Source organism: Neopelma chrysocephalum, unplaced genomic scaffold (assembly GCF_003984885.1).
Source record: "Neopelma chrysocephalum unplaced genomic scaffold, ASM398488v2 Primary Assembly neopelma1_22b, whole genome shotgun sequence".
Classification (NCBI taxonomy): Eukaryota; Metazoa; Chordata; class Aves; order Passeriformes; family Pipridae; genus Neopelma; species Neopelma chrysocephalum.
The window spans coordinates 4,993,972-5,014,740 of NW_020897690.1; the positions used below are offsets into that span (position 1 = coordinate 4,993,972).

The 20,769-nt window shown below is 40.7% G+C and overlaps 1 protein-coding gene across 2 annotated transcripts in view; it reads right to left on the reverse strand.

The window, feature by feature from the left end:
• Positions 1 to 1,279: 1,279 nt before the first annotated feature.
• The window catches only part of ZNF516 (zinc finger protein 516), a 99,709-nt gene continuing 80,219 nt past the window's right edge, over positions 1,280 to 20,769 (reverse strand). The window contains exons 3-6 of one of the 2 annotated variants that reach the window (XM_027678531.1): positions 16,607 to 18,076; positions 11,777 to 11,881; positions 10,818 to 10,885; positions 1,280 to 4,330 (exon numbers count right to left, since the gene is read on the reverse strand). In XM_027678531.1, the coding sequence (XP_027534332.1) occupies positions 4,271 to 4,330; positions 10,818 to 10,885; positions 11,777 to 11,881; positions 16,607 to 18,076 (1,703 nt within the window). In that variant the 3' untranslated portion in view covers positions 1,280 to 4,270. Of the gene's footprint in view, positions 4,331 to 10,341; positions 10,456 to 10,817; positions 10,886 to 11,776; positions 11,882 to 16,606; positions 18,077 to 20,769 lie in introns of those variants that run through there. The other variant, XM_027678522.1, reaches the window with a different exon arrangement.

Here is a 20,769-nt window from a genome sequence, read left to right on the forward strand (position 1 = left end):
AACAAACGTTTCATAATTCATAATTAAAAAACTAAAGTGGAAGTTCTTATATATATTAATGTACTCCATTTCACTTGTGTTACCTGCTAAATACTGGGACCAAGCAAGCATTCCTTACCTACAAGCTCTCAGTGAATCCAGTGCCCCTCTAAACATTGGATTGCCCTGAAGTGTGGGGTTGTTTAACACACCAAAAGAAAAAGGAGAGAGCATAAGCGAAGATGACTGCAATTTAGTGCTTTGCACAGAATTGCTAGCTTAAAACTACTGGCTTGCAGAGACAGTGGGAAATTTGACTTGTCATAAAATGCAACCTTTCCCACTTTTAATCCAACACATTTTATATAGTAAGAACCTAATAAAGATGTTACACCTTGCTTTGTTCCACATCTTTGTGACAGATCGGTGTTTCAAGGAGAAATCCCCACCTGTGTCAGTGAATTCCAGCACTCCTGGTGAAGCTGCTGAGATACACCTGAGGTAGCCCAGCATGGGAATACAGCAAGGAAGAACAAAATCAAACACAGGCCTGGTCACAAACCCTTTGGGCATGAAAGTGAGTGAACAGCAGGGGGATGCACTACCACTTGAATAACACAATTTTGTAAAATGGCTCAAAACATCACACGTTCTGATGCATTGAGTAGGACAAATGAACATGCGCTCCACAACACACAGTACCCCAAAGTATAGAAGGCAGCAACACGTTTACAGGGATTACCATGAAATGTGCATGATGTCAACATCTGGAAATCCTTCCAGCGACAGATTTTTATCTTACAGTTAACAGCAGAACAAATTTTGCACCAACAAGCAGAAGCTATTTTCCAAAGGATAAAAACCACTAGCTTTCATTAAAGCTGAGTTTTTGATATGACAGAGGCAGAAATTTATGCTAAGGCTTTCCACTAAGGACTCTAAGTGGTTTTAAAATACAAACCTAAAAACCATCTGGGCTTTCCAATTGGCTTTACATTTTGTAGAATGCACCGATTTATACATAGCATTTGTGACAGAAGGAATTTCAAGAATGCAAGCAGCACAATGACAATGTAGTAGCTGATTAGGTCTGTGGACAAAGTTTCTCCAAGTTCAACTTTTGGTCAGTGTACAATATTCAGGACACAAAAATACCCTGGTGAAGGTGGTCTGTCTTTCACTTCAGCTATCATAAAAGAGATCTTCTACACTTTAGCTGTAATAAACCACACACAAAAAAAGAGAGAAAGAGGGAAAGAGAGAAAGAGATGGCAGATACACTGAGAATCTGCAGTGTAGATAATCAAACCCTTTATTGTCTAAGTTACATTAGACTTGCAACACCATAAAAACCTGTTAAGAAGCAGAAACAGTAGATTGGTAGAGGTAGTAGAAAGTCCCTGTAACAGTCATAAAAGGGCTTTACAGGAGTGTGTCATGCCAAAAAAACTTATCACATTGCTTAAAAGAGCTGGTGAAAGCCCATTGACTAAATAAATAAGGAACATAACTCATTTTAAATACTATGGCCTAACTAAAATAACAAATCAATACAATACAATGATATAGAAGAAAACAAAAATCGTGGGATTCTCTTGTGAAAACAGATGGTCTTTAAGGTTGGCTTTCCTCCACCCACTCTTGTTTCTTGTTTAATTAAGTGAAAATCTCATTTCTGTGCTATACACGGCATATAATTATTTAAACTGATTTCCCCTACTGTTGTTCTTCATGAAGCTAAATTATGATTGTAAACTTTGCTGATTAGTACCCTGGTAATGGCAGTGACAGCACTAGTTTCTCTGTCATGGATTCTGGAAGAAAAGTTCCAGAAAGAAGGTTTATGGCTCTAAATATTAACTCAGATTTTCTAGTTCAGCTTGCCAAAAAATACAATTAAAAAAAGGAGAGAAATTACAAATGTACGCTACACTTTCATGCCATTTTGGGTGTAGAAGAGTTTTTAATAACTAAACCACAAACAAATAGATTAGGCAACTAGCTTTTGTGCATTCCTGAACTGTCACCATTATTTTCTTTCATGGAAAATATGACTCAGAAAAGCAACAAAACAAAACAAACAAACAAATAACAAAACAAAACAAAAAACCAACCAAACAAAAACCCCCCACCCAAAAACCAAAAACAAAACAAACTGACAAACTGAGAAAGCTAGTGCAAACCCAAAATGATAATCATTAAGCAACACAGCAAAATATTTCCACTTTTTCATTTTTCTCCTTTTCTTGTTTTTTTTCTTGTTTTTTTTTTTTTTTGGTGTACAACGGAATGTGTCTCTGCAACCTCCCTCAAAATAACTTCACAGAACAGTTAATTACAGTCACTTTTAAGTATTTGCACAGACATTCCTAACTACACCGAGACTTACAGAGGATTCTGGTATACAATTTGTGTAATAGCATAAGGAAAATCTAATTTAAAAAAAAAATACATAAGGAAGTTAATTTGCATTGTTGCAAGTGTTGCAAAGTAACAAAACCTGTCAAGTAATTTAAAACAAGTAACAAGTAGTCCAGACCAAATTACTGACTAGATTTTTTTAAAAAAGCAACCCCCTGCCCACCAAAACTGTTAGAATAGAAAGATCACGCTTTAAGGTTTTTTCTGCCTTTTTTTTTTAACAAATCTTTGTCAGAAGCCCGTTTCTACAAAAACAGCACTATTCCATTACTGTATTAAGTAAACTGCGGTCTCACCTGTATTAAAGGTTAGCATCATTTCTGTACATGTAAAATTATTGCTTTTTTGAAAAATATATTTAGCATGCTAGGTTTTTAACTCCATTTCCTGCCTTTACAAAATGTTACAATTTAAAAAAAACAAACTAGTAAAGCTTTTGCAAAAATTTTCACAGAACATTTTCTTTCAAGGCAGCAGTAACTTTTGATAATGCATAAAATTATATGTGCAAAATCTGAAACTCTCAGAAATATTACCATCACACATAGTGTCACAGCAATAAGAACAGAAAATATTTAAATCGGTGGAATACATTTTTAATTGCTTACACTGCATGGTTTAACAACCTGTTATGTGCCACAACCCCACCTTGAAAACTTGCAGTTAAAGAGTTACTGTAGAAGAGGTATATAAAGCTTTTTTTTTCTTTTTTTTTCCTAACACCACCAGTGATCACCAAGTACAAGACATGACACATTTATATGAACATTAACCTGCCACCACAAAAGAAGTTTCCTCGTCTTTCCAGAACATCACTGGGCCCAAGGAGGAGCAGTAGCTAGCCTGCTGAACCAAACGAAAGAGCAGAGAGCACCTTACAGCCCCAGGGCTGCCTGAATTCATTCAGTGACACCTTTTCTCTTCTAAACAGAGAGATCAGCGGCATTAGACAACTGAATGTTTTATTATTTCCTTTTTTTTTTTCCTCTAAGTGAAGACTTCCTTTGTGATCAGGTTGAAGAAAGTAGCCCTGTTACAAAAAAAAAGGTCCTGAGAGTAAAACACAGAAGCCTGTTTTTTTCTTAGTGTTCGACCAGCTTTTCTGTTCCAAAGCATAATAGAAGCTTTTCTCTGGAAGTGTTTCAATTTCCATATTCACATACTATTAACGGTGCGCAGTCAAGAGCAAGAGCACTAGAAATGCAAGTGGTCCCCAAACTGTAATGAAACAAACCATTGCAGAATGACGGTCTTTCTCTTTAGTCCCTTTAATCCTTCATCAAACATTGCTTTCTCAGCACCGAATGCCACCTTTCCCCCCGCACCCCTCATTCTTCCTCTCTCTGTTGTTGTTTTTTTTTTTTTTTTAATTTGCTTTTCAGCATGACAGGCAGTGGCAGTTTCATTAATTAATACTTCTCCAGCCCTCAAATCCACTGCTGTTTTTCAAATGTATCAAATAGTCATTGTGAGCATCAGGGAGGTTTTTGTTACAGTGCTTAACTTCTTCATGCTGTCCAAATCACATAAAGTTTAATTTTTCCAGTGTCTCAAACTTCCCTTGATTAATACAGATGCCTCGTGCTGCCACAGTGCTTGCCAACTCCACTGTTTATTATAAAGGAAATAAGGAACCATGGGACTGATTAGTATGTCAATTTATATATATCTTGTGTAGCATCTTCATTTATTTTAAAATGATTAACAGCGCAGAGGCACCCCCCTCCTGGCAGAGTGCTGGTTTCAGTCTCGCGCAGCAGCTCCAGGCGAGGCGATGGCTGCAGGGGGGCTGCTCTGCTCTGCGTGGGGGGCTGCCGGCATTGCCCCTTGAGCTGGGGGCCGCTGGCCTCAGGGCTCCTCCGTCAAGGCTCTAGGTTCCCTTCCGGAGATGCAGCGTGTGGGTGATCTCCGCACCGACATGGTCTCTCCCCTGCAAGAAGGACAACATGGGGAAAAAGCTCATTCTCGCCTCTGCTCCCAGGCATGACTCTCCAGCAAGTCCTGCTGGTGTTTGTTAACCTTTACTAGCATCACGTACATTCATCCTGACCCACCACATGAGAAGTTTTTTGTTTTGGTTTCTTTTTTAAAGCATCTCCACCAAGAGCAAAGTGTGTCAGGCTCACATAAAGTCCCCTTTCAACTACAACAGCAAGTCATAGTGCCTGATGGAGCAGTTCAGAAAAGGCTGAGAACAAGAAGGGAAAGAAGAGGTCTCCAAAAAGTGGAATTTTGTGCTAGCCAAAAGGGATTTATAACTAGATCAGCACTTTAAAAAAGCTGAAGTTTGAGGTCACAGAGGCAGCTGAATGAAGAAAAACTGAATTCTTGGGCAGGTCTATCAAATGCTAAGGCGGCTTTCCACCCGCACCCCCCTTGTCATCTTCCTTCTATTTTCTTAGCCAATTTTCATGAATAATTACCATGTTGGAAAAAATAGCAGGGATATTCTAAAATCAAGAGAAATTAAAGATAACATCATGAATAAGTGGAAGCCTGCAGCTCCCCAGAAAAGCTTTAAAATGACATTTAGAACATCACTGTCGGAACAATGCAGTTTACAATCCTGATCCTAAAACAACATGGCAAGATTAATCTTACATAAATGCATTATCCTTAAGCTAAAGTCTTGATGAAGTGAAACAGACCATTTTAAATTAATGCAACAGAAAATACAGCACCCATGTGAAATCCAAGCAAGTTTCAAGCTGTGCCTATGGCAGCCCTCGAAATAGCTAAAGAAAGCTCAGCTTTGGTTGACATAATGTATTAAGTGCATCTCTTTTGTTAATAGATTTAGAAAATTCCTAATTAAACCTGGCCTGAGATTCACGACATTTACCAGTCAAAGTTTGGTTTGAGTCGGAAAGATTTGCAACAAAATTAAAGAAAAAAAAAGCTGCTGTACAGACTGCAGTATATTTGAAATGTAGGAAACAGTAACTGAATGAGAGATATGATAAAACTTCCTTAGTTGGATGCTGAATTTCCTGCAGTAAACTAAGAAAGATGCTTTACATTTTTGCACGGCTGCATCATGCCTGAGAGACACAGCCACAATTCCAGGAGGAGGCATTCATCATTAAAACGTCTCGTATCAAACCGCCTCTATACACAGGGGAGAGCACAGCAGGGCTTCACCAGGATAGGGGAGGAGGGATGGAGAGAGGCAAGGGGATGGAAAGCACCTTGTCCCAGTTTCCCTGGGTAAGAACTGAAAAAAGGGCTGTAATTTAGGGGTGCTCTTTTGGGATGGATAGCCTGCGGGGTGGTGAAAGCATGCCATGGACCACACAGCACAGGGGACCTGTGAAAAGAATAATCCATCCTCCTCCCCACCTGCAAGGACAGTGCAGAGGGGCTGGAGGTGGTGGGTGGGTGGCTGAAGCATATCTGTGCTGCCAGTTTCACCAAGAAACAGCACTTGAGATTCATGTGTGCCAAAACCCACCCAGTGGCTCAACCCCTTGTACTCCCACAGGCCCAAGAATACAGTCAGATTTTGAACTGGCTGATACATAGTTGGATAGAATTCTTCCTGAACTGAAATGTTTTCCCTTTTTAAAAGTAACCTTTCTTCACTTTCTGTGAAAACTGGCAGATCTTTACATGAAACCTAGAGCTTCCATGCCAAAGCTGCTTTCATACCAACTTCTAGGGCTTTTCACCAGTTAACAGGAAAAGAATAGTTTGTATACCTGTTAATATACTGGAGGACAGATTATTGCATGGCATTGAAATAAACTGCAATGACCAGTTTGGAGCACAGATACCACTCCGGTTTGCTGGCAAGGGGAAAGTGTTGAGACGAGAACTACAGTTGCTAATCCTGTCTCTAATGCTCACAAAGTAACAGACATACAACACATGCATATTACTCAGATGCCACTACAGCAGCCTCCATGGTTCCTTGATTGTTTGCATTATAATCTCCATATGTATGAACGAGACAAATTAGGTTGCCATTTATTTGTTCATTATCTATTATTTTGATTAATGGAATTCTTGTTCTCAGAATAACTATTTAAAAATAACATTTGCAATAATGAGGACTGAACTATTAATCATGATCTTTGGAAGAAACTCTGCAAGGAACTGGGGCAAGACATTTCATAAGAACAAATGTCATAAATAGGACTTTTAACAGACAGCACTAAAATTTCGAATACAAGAAAACCAAAACCAGCCAAACTCAGAAACCAATAGTTTAAACAACTTTTTAATCTGGGTTGGGTATTTTGCCTCCTCCCCTTCTCTCCAAAGTTGCTTTAAGACAAGCACAGCTGTAGCACTGCTGGATTAAAAAAACATTTACAGGTAACAGATGTCCCCAGCTTTTCCCCCAAGCTCCTTTACAATACACACACACACATATATGCACAGTGTTTTCTTGATGGTTCTTTCCAATCTGTCTATCCCCCAAATTCTGACTGTTCACATTCATGCTAACTCAAGTACTGAACACTGCAAGAAATATTTTAAAATACTTTTAGAGGAGAAAATTAAGGCTTATGGACCCCTTATGAAGGTGTTTTACCCCTGTCACACAGGACCTACTGCACACTTCTCTTTTCAGTGAATGAGGCCCAAGAACTGTGATGCCCACTGCTGTTTCACAGAAAAGGACCATCATTGCCTTTTGGCATGGGGAAAGCTTCAGGCAGAAGTATTCATGATACCAAGCAGTTTATTTGTTTTTTGTCCTGGGCTGTAGCTTCTAATTGATTTTCTGTGAATAAAAGCGTGTTTTTTGTAGAGGACAAAGGTTGGGATTTTGGGGGTTTTGCTTGTTTCACTTGCAGAGAAAGCGGAGAACTTGGTGTCTCTGGCTCCAGCGCTGCAAATATGCTTCACATATACTCTCAATTAAACAGAACTCTTCCTCATTGATAACTAGTAAATCATGCCTTTTGAACACCCAATTACTTGTCTCTTAAAATTTTTAGAGCATACTGACTGACACTGATAGAGGACAGACTATAGTCCTACAGTGGGTCAAGCTTTTATATGGCTTTAAAAATGCAGAAGCAGAAGTTAAATGCACGGCATACGTATTAGAAACTGCTATGACTGCTGTCACCATTTTGCAAAAGCAGGCTCAAGACTGACTCCTGTGCCACTGGGAATTGGGCTTCTGGCTGCAACGCTGCAGCATCAGGCAGTGTCTCTGAAATGACCCCATGCTTTAGGAGAGCTTTGCTTTAAGATACACACAACTGCTTTGAGACACGCGCTGTTGCAAGGCCCCTTCCGAAGGGGAGCCAGCTTTTGTCTTGCCATGTACATGCAATTGGAGTGTGCTCCCCCGATTCATGACTACTAAATCATATCTTTGGATGTTGCTTAGTGTATTCCAAATTAAGATACATATTCATTGTGGATAAGCAAGCATAATTATGTATACATTGGGATATTTAGCATTAATAAAAATATTCAGAATATTCAGTATGTTTAATATGGCAGCATTTCAACAGAATCTACATGACTTTGCACAGATTGTATTGACTTGGGGTATGTAATGAGCATTTTTTGTCCTTTAGATAAAGAACAGTAGGAAATATTCCACAGTTCATGGGAAACTCACTTCATGTAAAAATGTCCTTTTTTTTTAAAGCATTCAGGTAAAAATAAGAAACCACAGTAAACAATTTTATGAATGAACACCTTATCTCCTATATTTTATTTATATTTCATTGGTGCTGACAACAAAGCACGAAACACAGCCCAGTGCTAAGAATATTAAAACCATGTGTGTTTGATCTTTTTTTACACACTCCTACAGGTGATCTCCTTTTCACTGATGCCGAACACCTGAATGTCCTGTTGGTAGTTCACTACTCTAATGCAGGGTTCTTATTTAGACATCTAAATATAGATTTACCTGGATCATTTTTGAAAAAGCCTGGCTGTAGACCCTATTTTTAACATGCACAATTAGAATTATTCTGTGATAAAATTGCAATATAATGAAGCACGGTTGTAAGCTACCATGCTGGGGGATTTTAAAAGCCCTAGCTAACATTCTTTCATAAAGGAAACCTTTAGAGATGATCTTCTGGTTGACTACAGAAGGGAATGGGGGAACCATGAAATACTAATGTTAATATTTTTACTCTTCAGCAGACTACTCAGGGGAAGATATTTTACCTGTGAGGAGGAAACATTATGTAAAGTGAATCATTTCCACTTGACATTAAAAAAACCCACCCTTTCCCTCTCAAGCTATCGTACGTGGTAACTATTGTTTCTTGCTTGGAGCATGTGCGCGGCACTTCTGTAACTGGAACTGACTTTACACCATAAACTCTCATGAATAGATCTGTCCCCAATTAAGAAATGAAATGAAGACACGGAGTGACAACGTTTAAAGTGGGAAATGGTAATGTTAACGGAATGCTGCAGGCACCATTCTCAGTGCGAGCTCATTTCTGTGCTTCTGAAGGCCCCTACAGCTGCAGGTAGAAATGAGAGTATTCCCTCTGTAATGCCCAGGGACTGTGCAGGTGGAGTCTTCTGGGGGAGCACAATGCCTGCTTGCAATGAGAACAAGGAAAACAGCAGACAACTGAATAATCCTACCCGACACAGATGCTGACAAACTGAGACAAAGGCTGTTACTGAGGAGCAAACAAGACAAAAGAAAGGGAACTATCTCCTGGAGAAGTGATCATACTGCATTTTCTGTGGGAGCAATACCGACTGGCAAGAGATGAAGTGACTTGTGAAGCTAACCCCTCCTCAGAATTCTGCTATATTGAGAGATGCTGTAATTTAATCAAATGCTCTGAAGACAGATTGACAAGGACTTAGACTGCAAGAGCAAGCTACATTTGCCAAGGAAGAAGTTAGTCAATAAATTCTGGCATGACAGTAGTTTACAAAGACAAGATTATGAGTAAATTTATTGTGCAGTAATATAATCCGAATTACAAAAAGAGTCCAGATGTGGCGTGAGCTGCCACATTTCCTTTTGGATAGATATGGCTATTTCAGAATTTTTTGGAAATGTATTTCCAATTTTGACCTTTTATTGCCTTCTAGAAGAAAGAAGCCCAGATGCCCTCAGAATCTGATCTCAACTACACATGAGAGAAAACCACGAGCATGAAAAGATGAAAGAGCATTTTAAAAAATGCTTAGGTTTACTAAATCTACATTACTAAACTGGTGAAAACCAAAGACTAGCTGAGCTGGTTGGCAGAGCTGCAGTGTTTCATTGTCACATTTACCATGTCTGTGTCTCTGCCATTCACTCTGTCTCTGTTATTGAGAGATGTGTCCTTGCACAATTTTACGCTTATCTAGCATCATGAGGAGGGCACTATAGAATAACTTTGCCAGTACTGTCCCAGTAACGCAAAGCAAAGCAAACATTGCCCACAACAATGAAGTGCTATGCCATCTTGAAAACTTTATGAGAATTGCTGGCCACTCCTATGGCTTGATGTTAACAAGATGCTCCTGTGGCAGAGACTGGGTTCCCTACACAACCTTTGGGCCAGAAAGATGCAACTGCAACTGAGAAGGTCCTAAAAGCTTCCATGAAGGGTGCAGCATATGAACTAGGTGATGTGGTGGTGCCCAGTGAGGATGTTTATTGAGAAAGTAGAAACCAATGGCCAAAATCATCTAAGCATGGCCAAAAACATCTGCAATAGTTTAGTAGAAGACAGGAGGATGGGGGCTGCTGTAATGAAAAGTAAAGCTAAAAATGCAGATGAAAGGAAAAGTGAGTGATGCTGGAGGCAGTTTCACAATGAAAGAAAACTGCTTATGAGAAGGTGTGCCCTGAAACCCACCTGCCAAGCTACAAGACGGAGTAGAAAGGTCCAGGTTATGACACTAGTCTCCAAAGATGTAAGATACATGAAACAAATTCAGTTTAATGATTTTCTCTGCAACGGCTTTGTCATGTATAATTCAAAGCACTGAGAAGTTTGTTGAGACAGGAAACTATAGTAGAAACAGGAAAGCACACCAACACACAGAGTCCACAGAAATTGGTGGATGAGAGCCTTTCAAAGGCCAGGTACTGCATATCAGGGTAAAAATAATCTGAAAAATACAGACTAAACATTAATTGTCTTGTGGCAGCAGAAAATGTGCTAGTTGTAAAAGCAAATTTCTATCTCACGATTACATGTCACTGCACATTACAGTTACCTATCCCACCCAGTCCCCAGTAAGCCAGTAACATGTTTATTTAAACACTAACCACCTGCTTTACAATTAACTGACTCTCTATATAACAGATTCTGTTAAAATGCTTAAAAAATTTAAGAGTTAAAAATTAAGCAATACCATTATTATTTATACATGTTATAAAACAGTCAGCACTTTAGTGATGAGTATTACTGTGCAACTTTTTCCCAGCTACCACATTAAAAACCAAACATCCAATTAATTGTAAAACATACTTGTTTTGGAGCATCTGCAGAGGTGGTGTGAACTTCAGTACCTCGGAGTCCATTAGACTCAAACACCACTGTGGGAACAAGGGGGCTTGTTAACAGATGAACATTCAAGCTTCGTTAGTGTGTGTACATTATTTGAGACCATTACAGATTAACCACGTTCAAAAAAAGACACCAGCTACTAGCCTGTGGCCGGAAAATACCAATTTACCGTAACACTTACTGTAAGAGAGTGTGCTAATGGCAGCCTAGGGCCACTGCCCTTTTTAATTCAGACTTCAGCGCTGAAGAAAGCAATCACTGACAACATTAATTATCAGTGTATGTGTAAAGGGACCCTCTTCTTGCATTACTTACCATTTGGCTTCTGTCATTTTGCATCAGACTGGCTTATGTATGCATCATTCACACTTTTGAGGAGGAACCCGCTAGTCTTACTGTCTCATGCAATGCTCAGGAGGTCTCAAGGCACCGGTGGCTTTAGGCTCCTCCAGCCTCAACCACAGATTGTGTCAGGTTAAAAATGGCTGCTAGGGCTGACCAGTCTGAGGAAAAATCTTGTTTCCCACAAAAATGTTCCTGTCAACAGCAACGATGAGGCAAAACAAAGCCTTATGTTGTGCTGAAAGGGGTACTTTGATTTCAATTTGTGCTGGTGGCAACAGAATTCATTAGCATATTCATTTCTGAGTACCCTACTCTCTAATTAAAATAAAACATTTGCAAACAGAGTTATCTTAAATGCATTGCAATTTTATGGAGTTCGGGCAGGGATCAGGTAAGCAATATCTGGAGAACAAGAACAATAGTTGTAAAAATAAAAAACCTGTCTATTAGATTTAGGTACTGGAATTACTTAGGTTAACATGGGATGTGAAATGTAATTCTTGGTATTTTGTTAGCACAGTCTGAAAGCAGGCAAGTGGAAAAGGGAGAAAGAAAGACCAAGTGTGAAAAGGTACCTGCGTGGGACCTCTGATGAGTCCTGAGGTGACTGGGTTGGGTAAAGCATTTTCCACATTCTCTGCAGACACAGTCTCCTTGGCGTGTTTGTGTCCTGAGCATCCCTGTAGTCAGGAGAGGGGGGGGAAGAGGAAGGAGAGGTTGGGGGGGGGGGAAAGAGGAGAGAGGAAAGTTGAGAAGAAAACATTATGCCAGAAGAAAACATCATTAGTATGTCTAATGTGTCATTATGTGAGGCTACCTTCAGGCCCTGGATGACAACTGTCAGCCTTCATCTAGGCACTGGCTGACAGGCCAGGCACACACAGGACTGCAAGAATGCATAAATTACATTGAATTAAAAAATGCTCCCCATGATGTGCCCGCACCAGGACTGGCATGTCAGGTGTGCGCTTTTCAGAGCAGCTGGATCCACTTCTCAGACATCACCCAGCTTTGTCAAGCAGTACATCAGGCAAATCAAAGTGACTCCAGCGTGGCGGAGACAAGTCACATGGATAATAGGAAGTGAGTAGGACCAGAGCCCGACTGTCCCCCCCAGGCGGCAATACCTCAGAGACAAATGCAGAGTGAGCGGAGCCATCGCAGACTGATCAAACCTTTCGCCCCTGCCTACCTGCCTGCCGGTGCTGCTTTGACCCTGGACCTCTGAGGCACAGACGAAAGACATCTGTGAATGAAAGTGTCATTCCGGACATTTTGAGCTGGTAGCAGCGCAGCAGCCTTCCCCCAGCCCTGGGTAAACATGTTTTCTAGGCCATTAGCATTTGTGGAAAACCGCTCAAACCTCTCCTTTTTCTCCAAAGGTCAGTTTACAGCATCTGACTTAAAGGGCTGGTCTTTGTCTTTTTGCTGCTGATCAAAAAAGACACATTTGACTTTTATTGGGCTTTTTTACTATTAAAAAAAATTATGTTTGAACATCATCTTTTCTATTTTGGTAAAACACCCTCATCGGAAGGAAAGAGTTGATGTTTCCAGTTGCCACTGGAATACTTTGGCTTTTAAAGAAATTCTGAGATGGTTGTCAACAGAAGTGAAGTTTCAGCTTTTCTTTCATATTCCCCTCCCTGTTACAGCATTTAAAAAGAATAAAATTATGAACAAAAAAGTGGCAACCAAAACCCTCCATACAACTGAATAATGCCAGAGGATGCCAGAGGACTCATCCAAAATATGGATGCTGCACTGAAATATGAATGGAAAAGAAGACAGCTGCCATTTACTCTGCCCTTATGACACCAAGCATCCTGTGATGGTTTTCACCACACCATATATCAGAAAGAAATGTCTGGCTAAAAAAAACAAACAAAAAAACCACAAAAACAAAAACACAAAAAAACCCAAACAAATGCCCCCCTCACAAATTGTTCTTTTCTTTTACAATAGCACCTCCTGCAGATGGCAGCACAGTCTGTATAATATGTCTGTATAATATACTTGAACACTCCTGCTCCCAAGAATTAAGTTTCTGGGAATCAAATAGAAGATTGTGATTTTGGAGAAAATCCCCATCAGGTATACCCAGACACACAAACAAACAAAAACCTCAAAAAATAATATTAAAAAAAGAATCACATTTCAATGAGAGCCTTATTGTACTATAATGAGACAGATTTGCCTTGCAAGGCAGCCAAGATTAAAGCAGGTTTCCTGATCTGTTACTAGTATTTTCCCCTCACTGGCCAGAACTGTAGCTGAAAACTTGAAAGCAAAAAGCTGAAGGAGCTGTCCTGAGAAACCAGCTGTGGCCTTTGCTGGACTGCCCCATGCCAACTACTGGACAGGCAGGGACTGGCAGAGCAGCTCCTATAAAGCCCAGGAGAGATGAGTTCCTCAGGTCATCATTCTGACATCTCTGAAAAGAGATTTAATCCCTCTACGACCCATGTCTCCCTCTGTGGAAGGTGAATACACTTGTCTCAGCAGCCATTACGGACCCAATCCAACAGCCTTCATGGAAGCACTGCTCCCACCTGAGTCGTGCATGACGAAGGTTGAGGATGCTGTTGTAAGCCAACATACACTGTATGAATGGCGAAGATGAGTGGGTGTAAGACTTTCATTCTCCCCTAGCTCTCACTTTACAGTAGTTATTCAAAAAGCAGGTGGAAAAAATGCACCACTTCCAGGTATATTTGCCATTGTTGTATTTCCTAAGCAGCACCATAAGGCTTTTGATAGTTTAGAGCTTTGAGCCATGGGCATCACTGCCACAAGGCAATACGCCCATGAGTCATCGCTCAGGTTATCCTATACGTGAACAAAAGAGGGTGGATGACTATAGGTCTTAGCAAATTACAGGTAAACGAACATGACTATCTGAATGGGAGTTCCTGAGAAATCGATGCTCAAAGCTGGTCTCAAAGGAGACCCAGAGAAAGAGTGCATCTGCTGCCATAACCCATCCTTCCCTAATATGGTGATTCCTGTAAATATCAGGAACAAAATAAAAACCCACTATTAAAGATAACAGTAAGATTCTCCCTACAAGCATTTGGGAAGATTGGGCAGTGTGAAACAAACTAACCTAAGTACAGCTAGCTTTGCAGACGTATCACAACAGTGCATACAACAACTCTCTTCCAAGGACACGCACTCCATTGAGGGAAAAACATGACAAATAGTATACCTAAGCGGGGTTTTTGGTTGTCCTTCATGTCATGATTGCCATATTCACATTATGAGATTAAGGCTAAATTGTATGATGCATACTGACTCACAGGGCTCAGCCTATCTAGGGCCATATGTTATTTCAGACAAAGTTCAATTACCCTCTTTTTTTTTTGGTAGGATCTCGTTCCTTTTGCCTGAAGCAGCTTTTTATTTGAGTGCTATGAAAAACAGCCATCATGCCAATTGGTTTGGAGAAACATCAACAACCTGGAAGTTGTATATAAAATGAAGACAAGCTACATTAAAAAAAAAAAGAGGCTTCAAATTCTGAAAACTTGATTGCTGTAAAACACTTGGAGTGAACGAAGAGGTTTCAAAGCAGAGATGGGCACTAAATAACTTCCAGTTAAAGTGTCTCTGGAAATCACTGCGCAGCAAAAACATTTTGCCAATAAAATCCCTCTTTTAAAAAGCAGGTAAATAGATTCCTCTTTGAAAACCCTTCCCCTATTTTACTTTGTTCCAACAGTCATAATGAATTTTCTGATGCCTCCATTCAATAAGTCAGCTTCTAGTTCCTAGCTTCTACTGTTTTTCTCTATCCCTCCTAACACGGCTGGGAGCTCACTGTATCAGTAAGATTTCGCTGAGCAGGTTGACACAATGTAATATTAAATAACATCAAGGTAGGCACCCATGTGAAGGTACCCCAAGTTAGTGGTGAATTCATTGGTATTTAGAGCAGGAAGTGAGCAGGGAGAAACTTTAGACAACATTCCTAGGCACTGGGAAAAAAAACCCTGCAGTTTTAGAAACTGAGCATATCCTCTTCCGCTTCGTTAACAAAAACCAGGAGCCTGGGGTTCGTTACAATCATCAGGTAGCCCCTAACCACCTGCAAAATGATCTGCTCAATAAGTAACAGCTGCCCCCTACACAGCATTACTTGTTAAATGATTGAGCAAAGCTGACAACGGAGTGGCTTAAAGGTGCACCTCATGGACTATGTTAGACAGATCTTGTCTTCCTGTCTTCTCCAAAAGGTCCTTCCACCACGATCTGATCAAACATTATGGCTCCTTCCTTGCCTTACAGCTGCCAGAGTGGTCAACTTTCACACACCTTCTGGGCACAAGACCATAGCTGTCCTTAGATTACCAGCTTCCAAACGTCCTGGACTTCATGCCACTTGCAAATGGGGTCACAAGCTCCATTTCGCACATACTTTTGACAAAACAGAAGGTATTATGTCCGGTAAGGACACCAGAACACCAGTCTAGGAGTTTATTTGCACAACTTCTACAAAGAGAAGAAGGGTATAAAAAACTGGGACGGTTTATAAATGGTGAGAGGTGAGACACTGGCTCCCATTCTCCTCGCCTACAGACACACCTCCACCTCATGTATAGTCAATCAGTGTGATTTTCAGTTTCCACTCAGACAAACTAATTCTGGCAGATCATCAGAAGAGTATGGTTTCAAATGTAAATACATAGACTTCTTTTTTTTTTTAACATGGCAGTTGAACTTTTTTAGTCCCTGAACTTTTAAACTGGCTATTTGCACAACTGACTTTTCTGCTTATGTGAATTAGCAGGCGTGTATTCAGCCCTACCTCCTTTTAATTATAAACATACCAACAGATCAAAAGACTCATTTAAAAAATATGGTTGCAATCTTTGACATGGACAAGGAAGATCTTAAGACTTTTGTCAAGGAAGACAAAGGACAATGACAAGTGATTATTCCTCTCTGTTGTTGGAAGACTTGTTTGCAGACAAAATTGAACAAAACCTCCAAAATAACATCACAGATAAGCCCCAGAGGATGTTTATTTTGCCTGAAGCAAAAAGATGATGATGTGTGCCAGCACCAGCATATCAGGGAGATCTTCCAGTGACAGCACATCTGTGTAACTCTAGCCTGCTTGAAGCAAGAGGACAAAGGAACAGCAGTACTCCAGGTGGAACCAGATACATTTAACCTGTGACAGAAATGTCACACAGTGCACAAGGGGGGATGCTGCAGTGTTAAGAGAGCAGTAAACAAACCTATTCAAGCCTATCCAGCAATGATAAAAACAATGAACTTGTAATCCCAACCGTTAAAGGCAGAGAAGGGAAAAACTGGGAAACAGTATGTCGTGGCTCTGAATGAAGCAGGAACAAGCAAGCCTATGTCCTCAGCTATGGAAGGGCTTGTGAAAATCTTACCTGTGTGATCCAGGGCAGGGCTGTTGGCACCACAGGTTTGGTACAATGAAGCAAGGTCCTTTGGAATGTATGTTTTAAAGATATTTAAAATGTCCAAATGTTTCTCATGCACATCTGATCCCACATCCTGTTTGCTGGAGTGTAAAGCTGGAGAAACTCCCACGGTACTAGGCTGGGGCTGCAGAACCGGACTCGCTCGCGCTACCGCTGTGCAGTTTGCCAATGTCCTCATCTCATTCACAGCCTTCATGTGAGACTCCCTCTGAGGCACTGGTGGCTCTTCGTGTTTAGTGTACTGTTCGCTTTTACACAGAGGATGATACTGCAGCGGTGGGTTGTATTTGGCCTTCACGGAGTCGGATGCACAGTGCTTACCTGGAGGGGCAAAACCGGTACTTCCCTGGGGAACTGCATACTTTTCCACTTGCTTACTGTTTGTAGGCTGTGTGCTAGGCCTGGATATGACTGTTTGTGTAGGTGTTATGCTTCTACTATAGGTTCCCATTTGCATAAGTTTGGAATTTGCTTCATATTTACTTTTTTGTTGTGCTGCTATGCTGTACTGCTCCTGGGAATGGTTTAACTTGGGCTGTCTGTATCCATCCAGACCCGATAAGCGTGGACCACAGTGGCTGAAGGCATGACTGTCCTTTGACTGATGCGTACTACCAGACTTTGCAGCCATCCCGACAGAAAGAGAGCTGGTTTTGGAACCTGGCAATGCACTTGGCACTTGAGTACGTGTAAATCTGGCAATGGGCAAAGGCTGGCATTCCTTACCACCAAGAACAGGAGGGGGGCCAGTGCGCCCACTCCTTGCCAGAAAGACCAGGTTGTTTTTAATACTCTTGAATCCATTCTGTTGAACCCAAGGGGGTACCATCGAATTACAGCTGATTTTGTGCAAAATTCTTTTGTGCATCCACAGGACTTCTGGGTAGTAGGTCTTGTGACTGCAGAAAGGACATGGGTAGACAATTAAAGCAGCCTGGAAGGATGTATTCAGATATTTATTGCATGAATTATCCCTTGTTGATTTTTCACTCAAATCGAGTGGAGCTACCTCTAGAGCTTCAGCACCTTTTTCTATCAGAGGATGCTCCCTGTGCAAGTCTAGCAAAGGTTCTCTAGCACGACTAGCCTGCACTTCAAGTGATGTTTTCAAGTCCATGACCACGTCTGAAGATGTCTGGCCCACACCCGAAGCAAAGCTAGCGATGTGACTGGAGTAAGGAAGCCCCTGGCTGTGATGAAATGCTGGCACCTTCATGTCTGCAGAACCTTGGTATTTCAAAAAGGGTTCCTTGATGACACTCTCCAGTGCTGATATCAGGGCAGGAATCTCTGGTTTAGATTCCCTGTCCTCATTTTCTCTGGTGTTGCGGCTTCCCAGCTTTGAGAGTTCATCCAACTGAGATGTTATCATTGGGGTTTCTTCTTCAGGAAAGTTGCAGTGGTATGGCTTTTCATCTGAATGGGACAAACAAAAAAACATCACTGTCATTTTACACAGAAAGGAGCTCAAAAGACAGAGCAGAATTCAAGATTAGAATAAGATAGCAGGAGAAAAAGGAAATTTTGGTATTAGTTTTGTAATGACATGTTACAGACTAAATGTACTTTATAAGCAAGAAGATCTTGAAATAAGACACAACAGTTCAATTTACTTTTAAAGATGACTGTGGAGTCTGGATAAACTCTCTAATGCTGCGTGTTCATGACATTTTGAAGAAAAAACAATTCAATAACATACACATGTTAAAATTCTGGGATTGCGAGAAAAATAAACAAATCTGCAACCATTTAATGCTTTAACAAAAGCAAAGATAATGGAGCCAGATAAAACTGACCTAGTTAAAGGTCTGTCAGCGCTTCCATTACAAGCCCCTATTTTCAAAGGGTTTATAACTCAGCAATAAAAATTGGCTCCACACGGAAACCAAGCACATAAGCAGGTACAGCATACAGAATAAATTCCTAACTTAAGAGGGACTTTCGCAGTGGCCAACTATAAAAGATGAGATATGGAGGATGTAAATTTTGAATTTTCAGTCCTTCAGTTTAAAGCAGATATTTTTTTTCCCTTGTTTTTTTTTTTTTTGGTAACATATGCTCATGTTTGAAAGAAACTTTAGGAAAATTTTGTGATTGCTTGATCCACTGAAAGATAAGGAATTCAACATTTCAGCCATTTAGATTACAAAATTCAAACCAGACTTTCAATTCTTCTCATTTTCTTCACTTCTCAGCTCTCCAGAGTAAATTTATTAACACATGTCCTGGAATGGGAACATACTGGGCAGTAATTAAAACTGTTTAGGGTGGAAGAGAAGAGTAGGATTTGTTTTGCTGGGAGCATGGTTATGTCTGCTCGCTCTCCTGATGCCGATCTCTCAGAGCTGCTGATGAAGCCAATGAATCCCTCCAAATCAGTTCACAAATCAATTCCACAGAGATTTTCATCACAGCAGTAAGGCTTACTGCACTGAATCCATTTAACATGTAACTGAATTGAATCATCGGACAAACTTTCAGTTTCAATTAACATGCAGTTAATGAGCCACTGCCAGGCAAGTGTAAGGAGAGACCATGCTCCATCTAAAACGTCACCAGTCCAAAGTGATCACTGCATCCGTAGGAGGGGTGAGAAGGGGAAAGGAGTGAACTGCTCTAGAGCTGTGTATCCTCTCACATCAACTCATAAAAGCCAGTACTTCAGAAAATCAAGCGCCATTTGTTACCGCAGTGCACTGCCACAGGCATTATTCTGCACGGCACAATGGACAAAGCATGTTCTTGGCTAGAGTTGCTCTGCAAATAAAGCCTTCTTAGCCCTCATCTTCAACTTAAGCAAAAAAATCTTTAAGCTTTTGTTTAATTTGAGGTAATTAGGTTAAAAATAACCCATAGGTTTGTAGACTTTCAGGGCTGAATGCTCACTCTGCGAAGATCATTTTCCTTTCAAACTCTCTAAGGGGGTATATTCAGGGGGAAAAAAACCCACAACCCAGAAACTTTTTTTCCTGGGTTGCAGGAGGCAAGGTTTTGGGAAAGCACATGCCCAGCACTATTAATGAAATTTACCAAAATTACAGCTTGAAACAAAGACACTGCATGCAGTGGTGAAATCTGACACTGCACATCTGTGTTATTTTCAAACTATATCTGTCAAAACCCAAAATATTTGTGCTCTTAAATAAGATTTTAAGGCTTCTCTTTATGATCACGAGGAGTGGCTCCTTTTATCATTGTAGTAAACAATAAAGTAAAGCAAAAACAAATCCTTTGGTTGTAGCAGTACTCAGTGGACAGTGAACAGACCTGCTGGCTACACTGAGCAGAGCGGGCAGAGGAGAGAAGTGGGAGACCACTGCTAGTCCTGTTCCAGGGACTGCAGAGCTGGAAGGCTCCACCTACTCCTTGGTCCACCTGTGCAGCCATGATGAAGGGGGGCATCAGCAGACACGTGCAACTCCCAGGTTGCTCTGCATATCTCAGACACTCCTTGATACTTTCTGACTCGGTCAAAATCCACGTACTGTGCTGTTTCAGCAGAGAGCAAGGTCAAACCGATTGTGATAGGTGGCATGTGTTAGGTCTGGGCTTGATCTTTAGGTCTGGACTGTTTGATTTAGGTACTTGGGAGAGGAGGGTGGAGGAGAAAGCAGAGAGATAGACCACAGTCCTACGTGCCCAAATAAAGCTGGGACTGCAAACTTTGAGGTGGCTACAGTCCTTTTGGCCCTATTTCGTTAGTGCAGCCAACAAAGAAAAAGGCATTTTCCAGGTGGAAAAGGTAACACAAAGCAGGAAAACAAGAAAGGCATTTCTGAGGTATATCTAGGCCAGCAGTTGCCACAATGCTGAAGGCAGCTGTCAGTACATTATATGAAAATTTGTAAGGTTATTACAAAACATAGTTTCTAACATCTCTTCATAATGTCTTGCTAGATTCAACTCCTCTGATGTCTCACTAGAACAGTACTAAACATACTAGGAATAATTTTAAAAGCTTAGATCAGGAGCCTCAATAGCAGTATTTGGGCTAATTGCTCAAGCTGCACTTCTTGCAAGAAAACCCAAAACCAAAACAAACAATTTTCACCTGCAGGCCAACTCAGACTTCTTCATCAGTGCAAAACACAGCCTATGCTTTTCCCCTA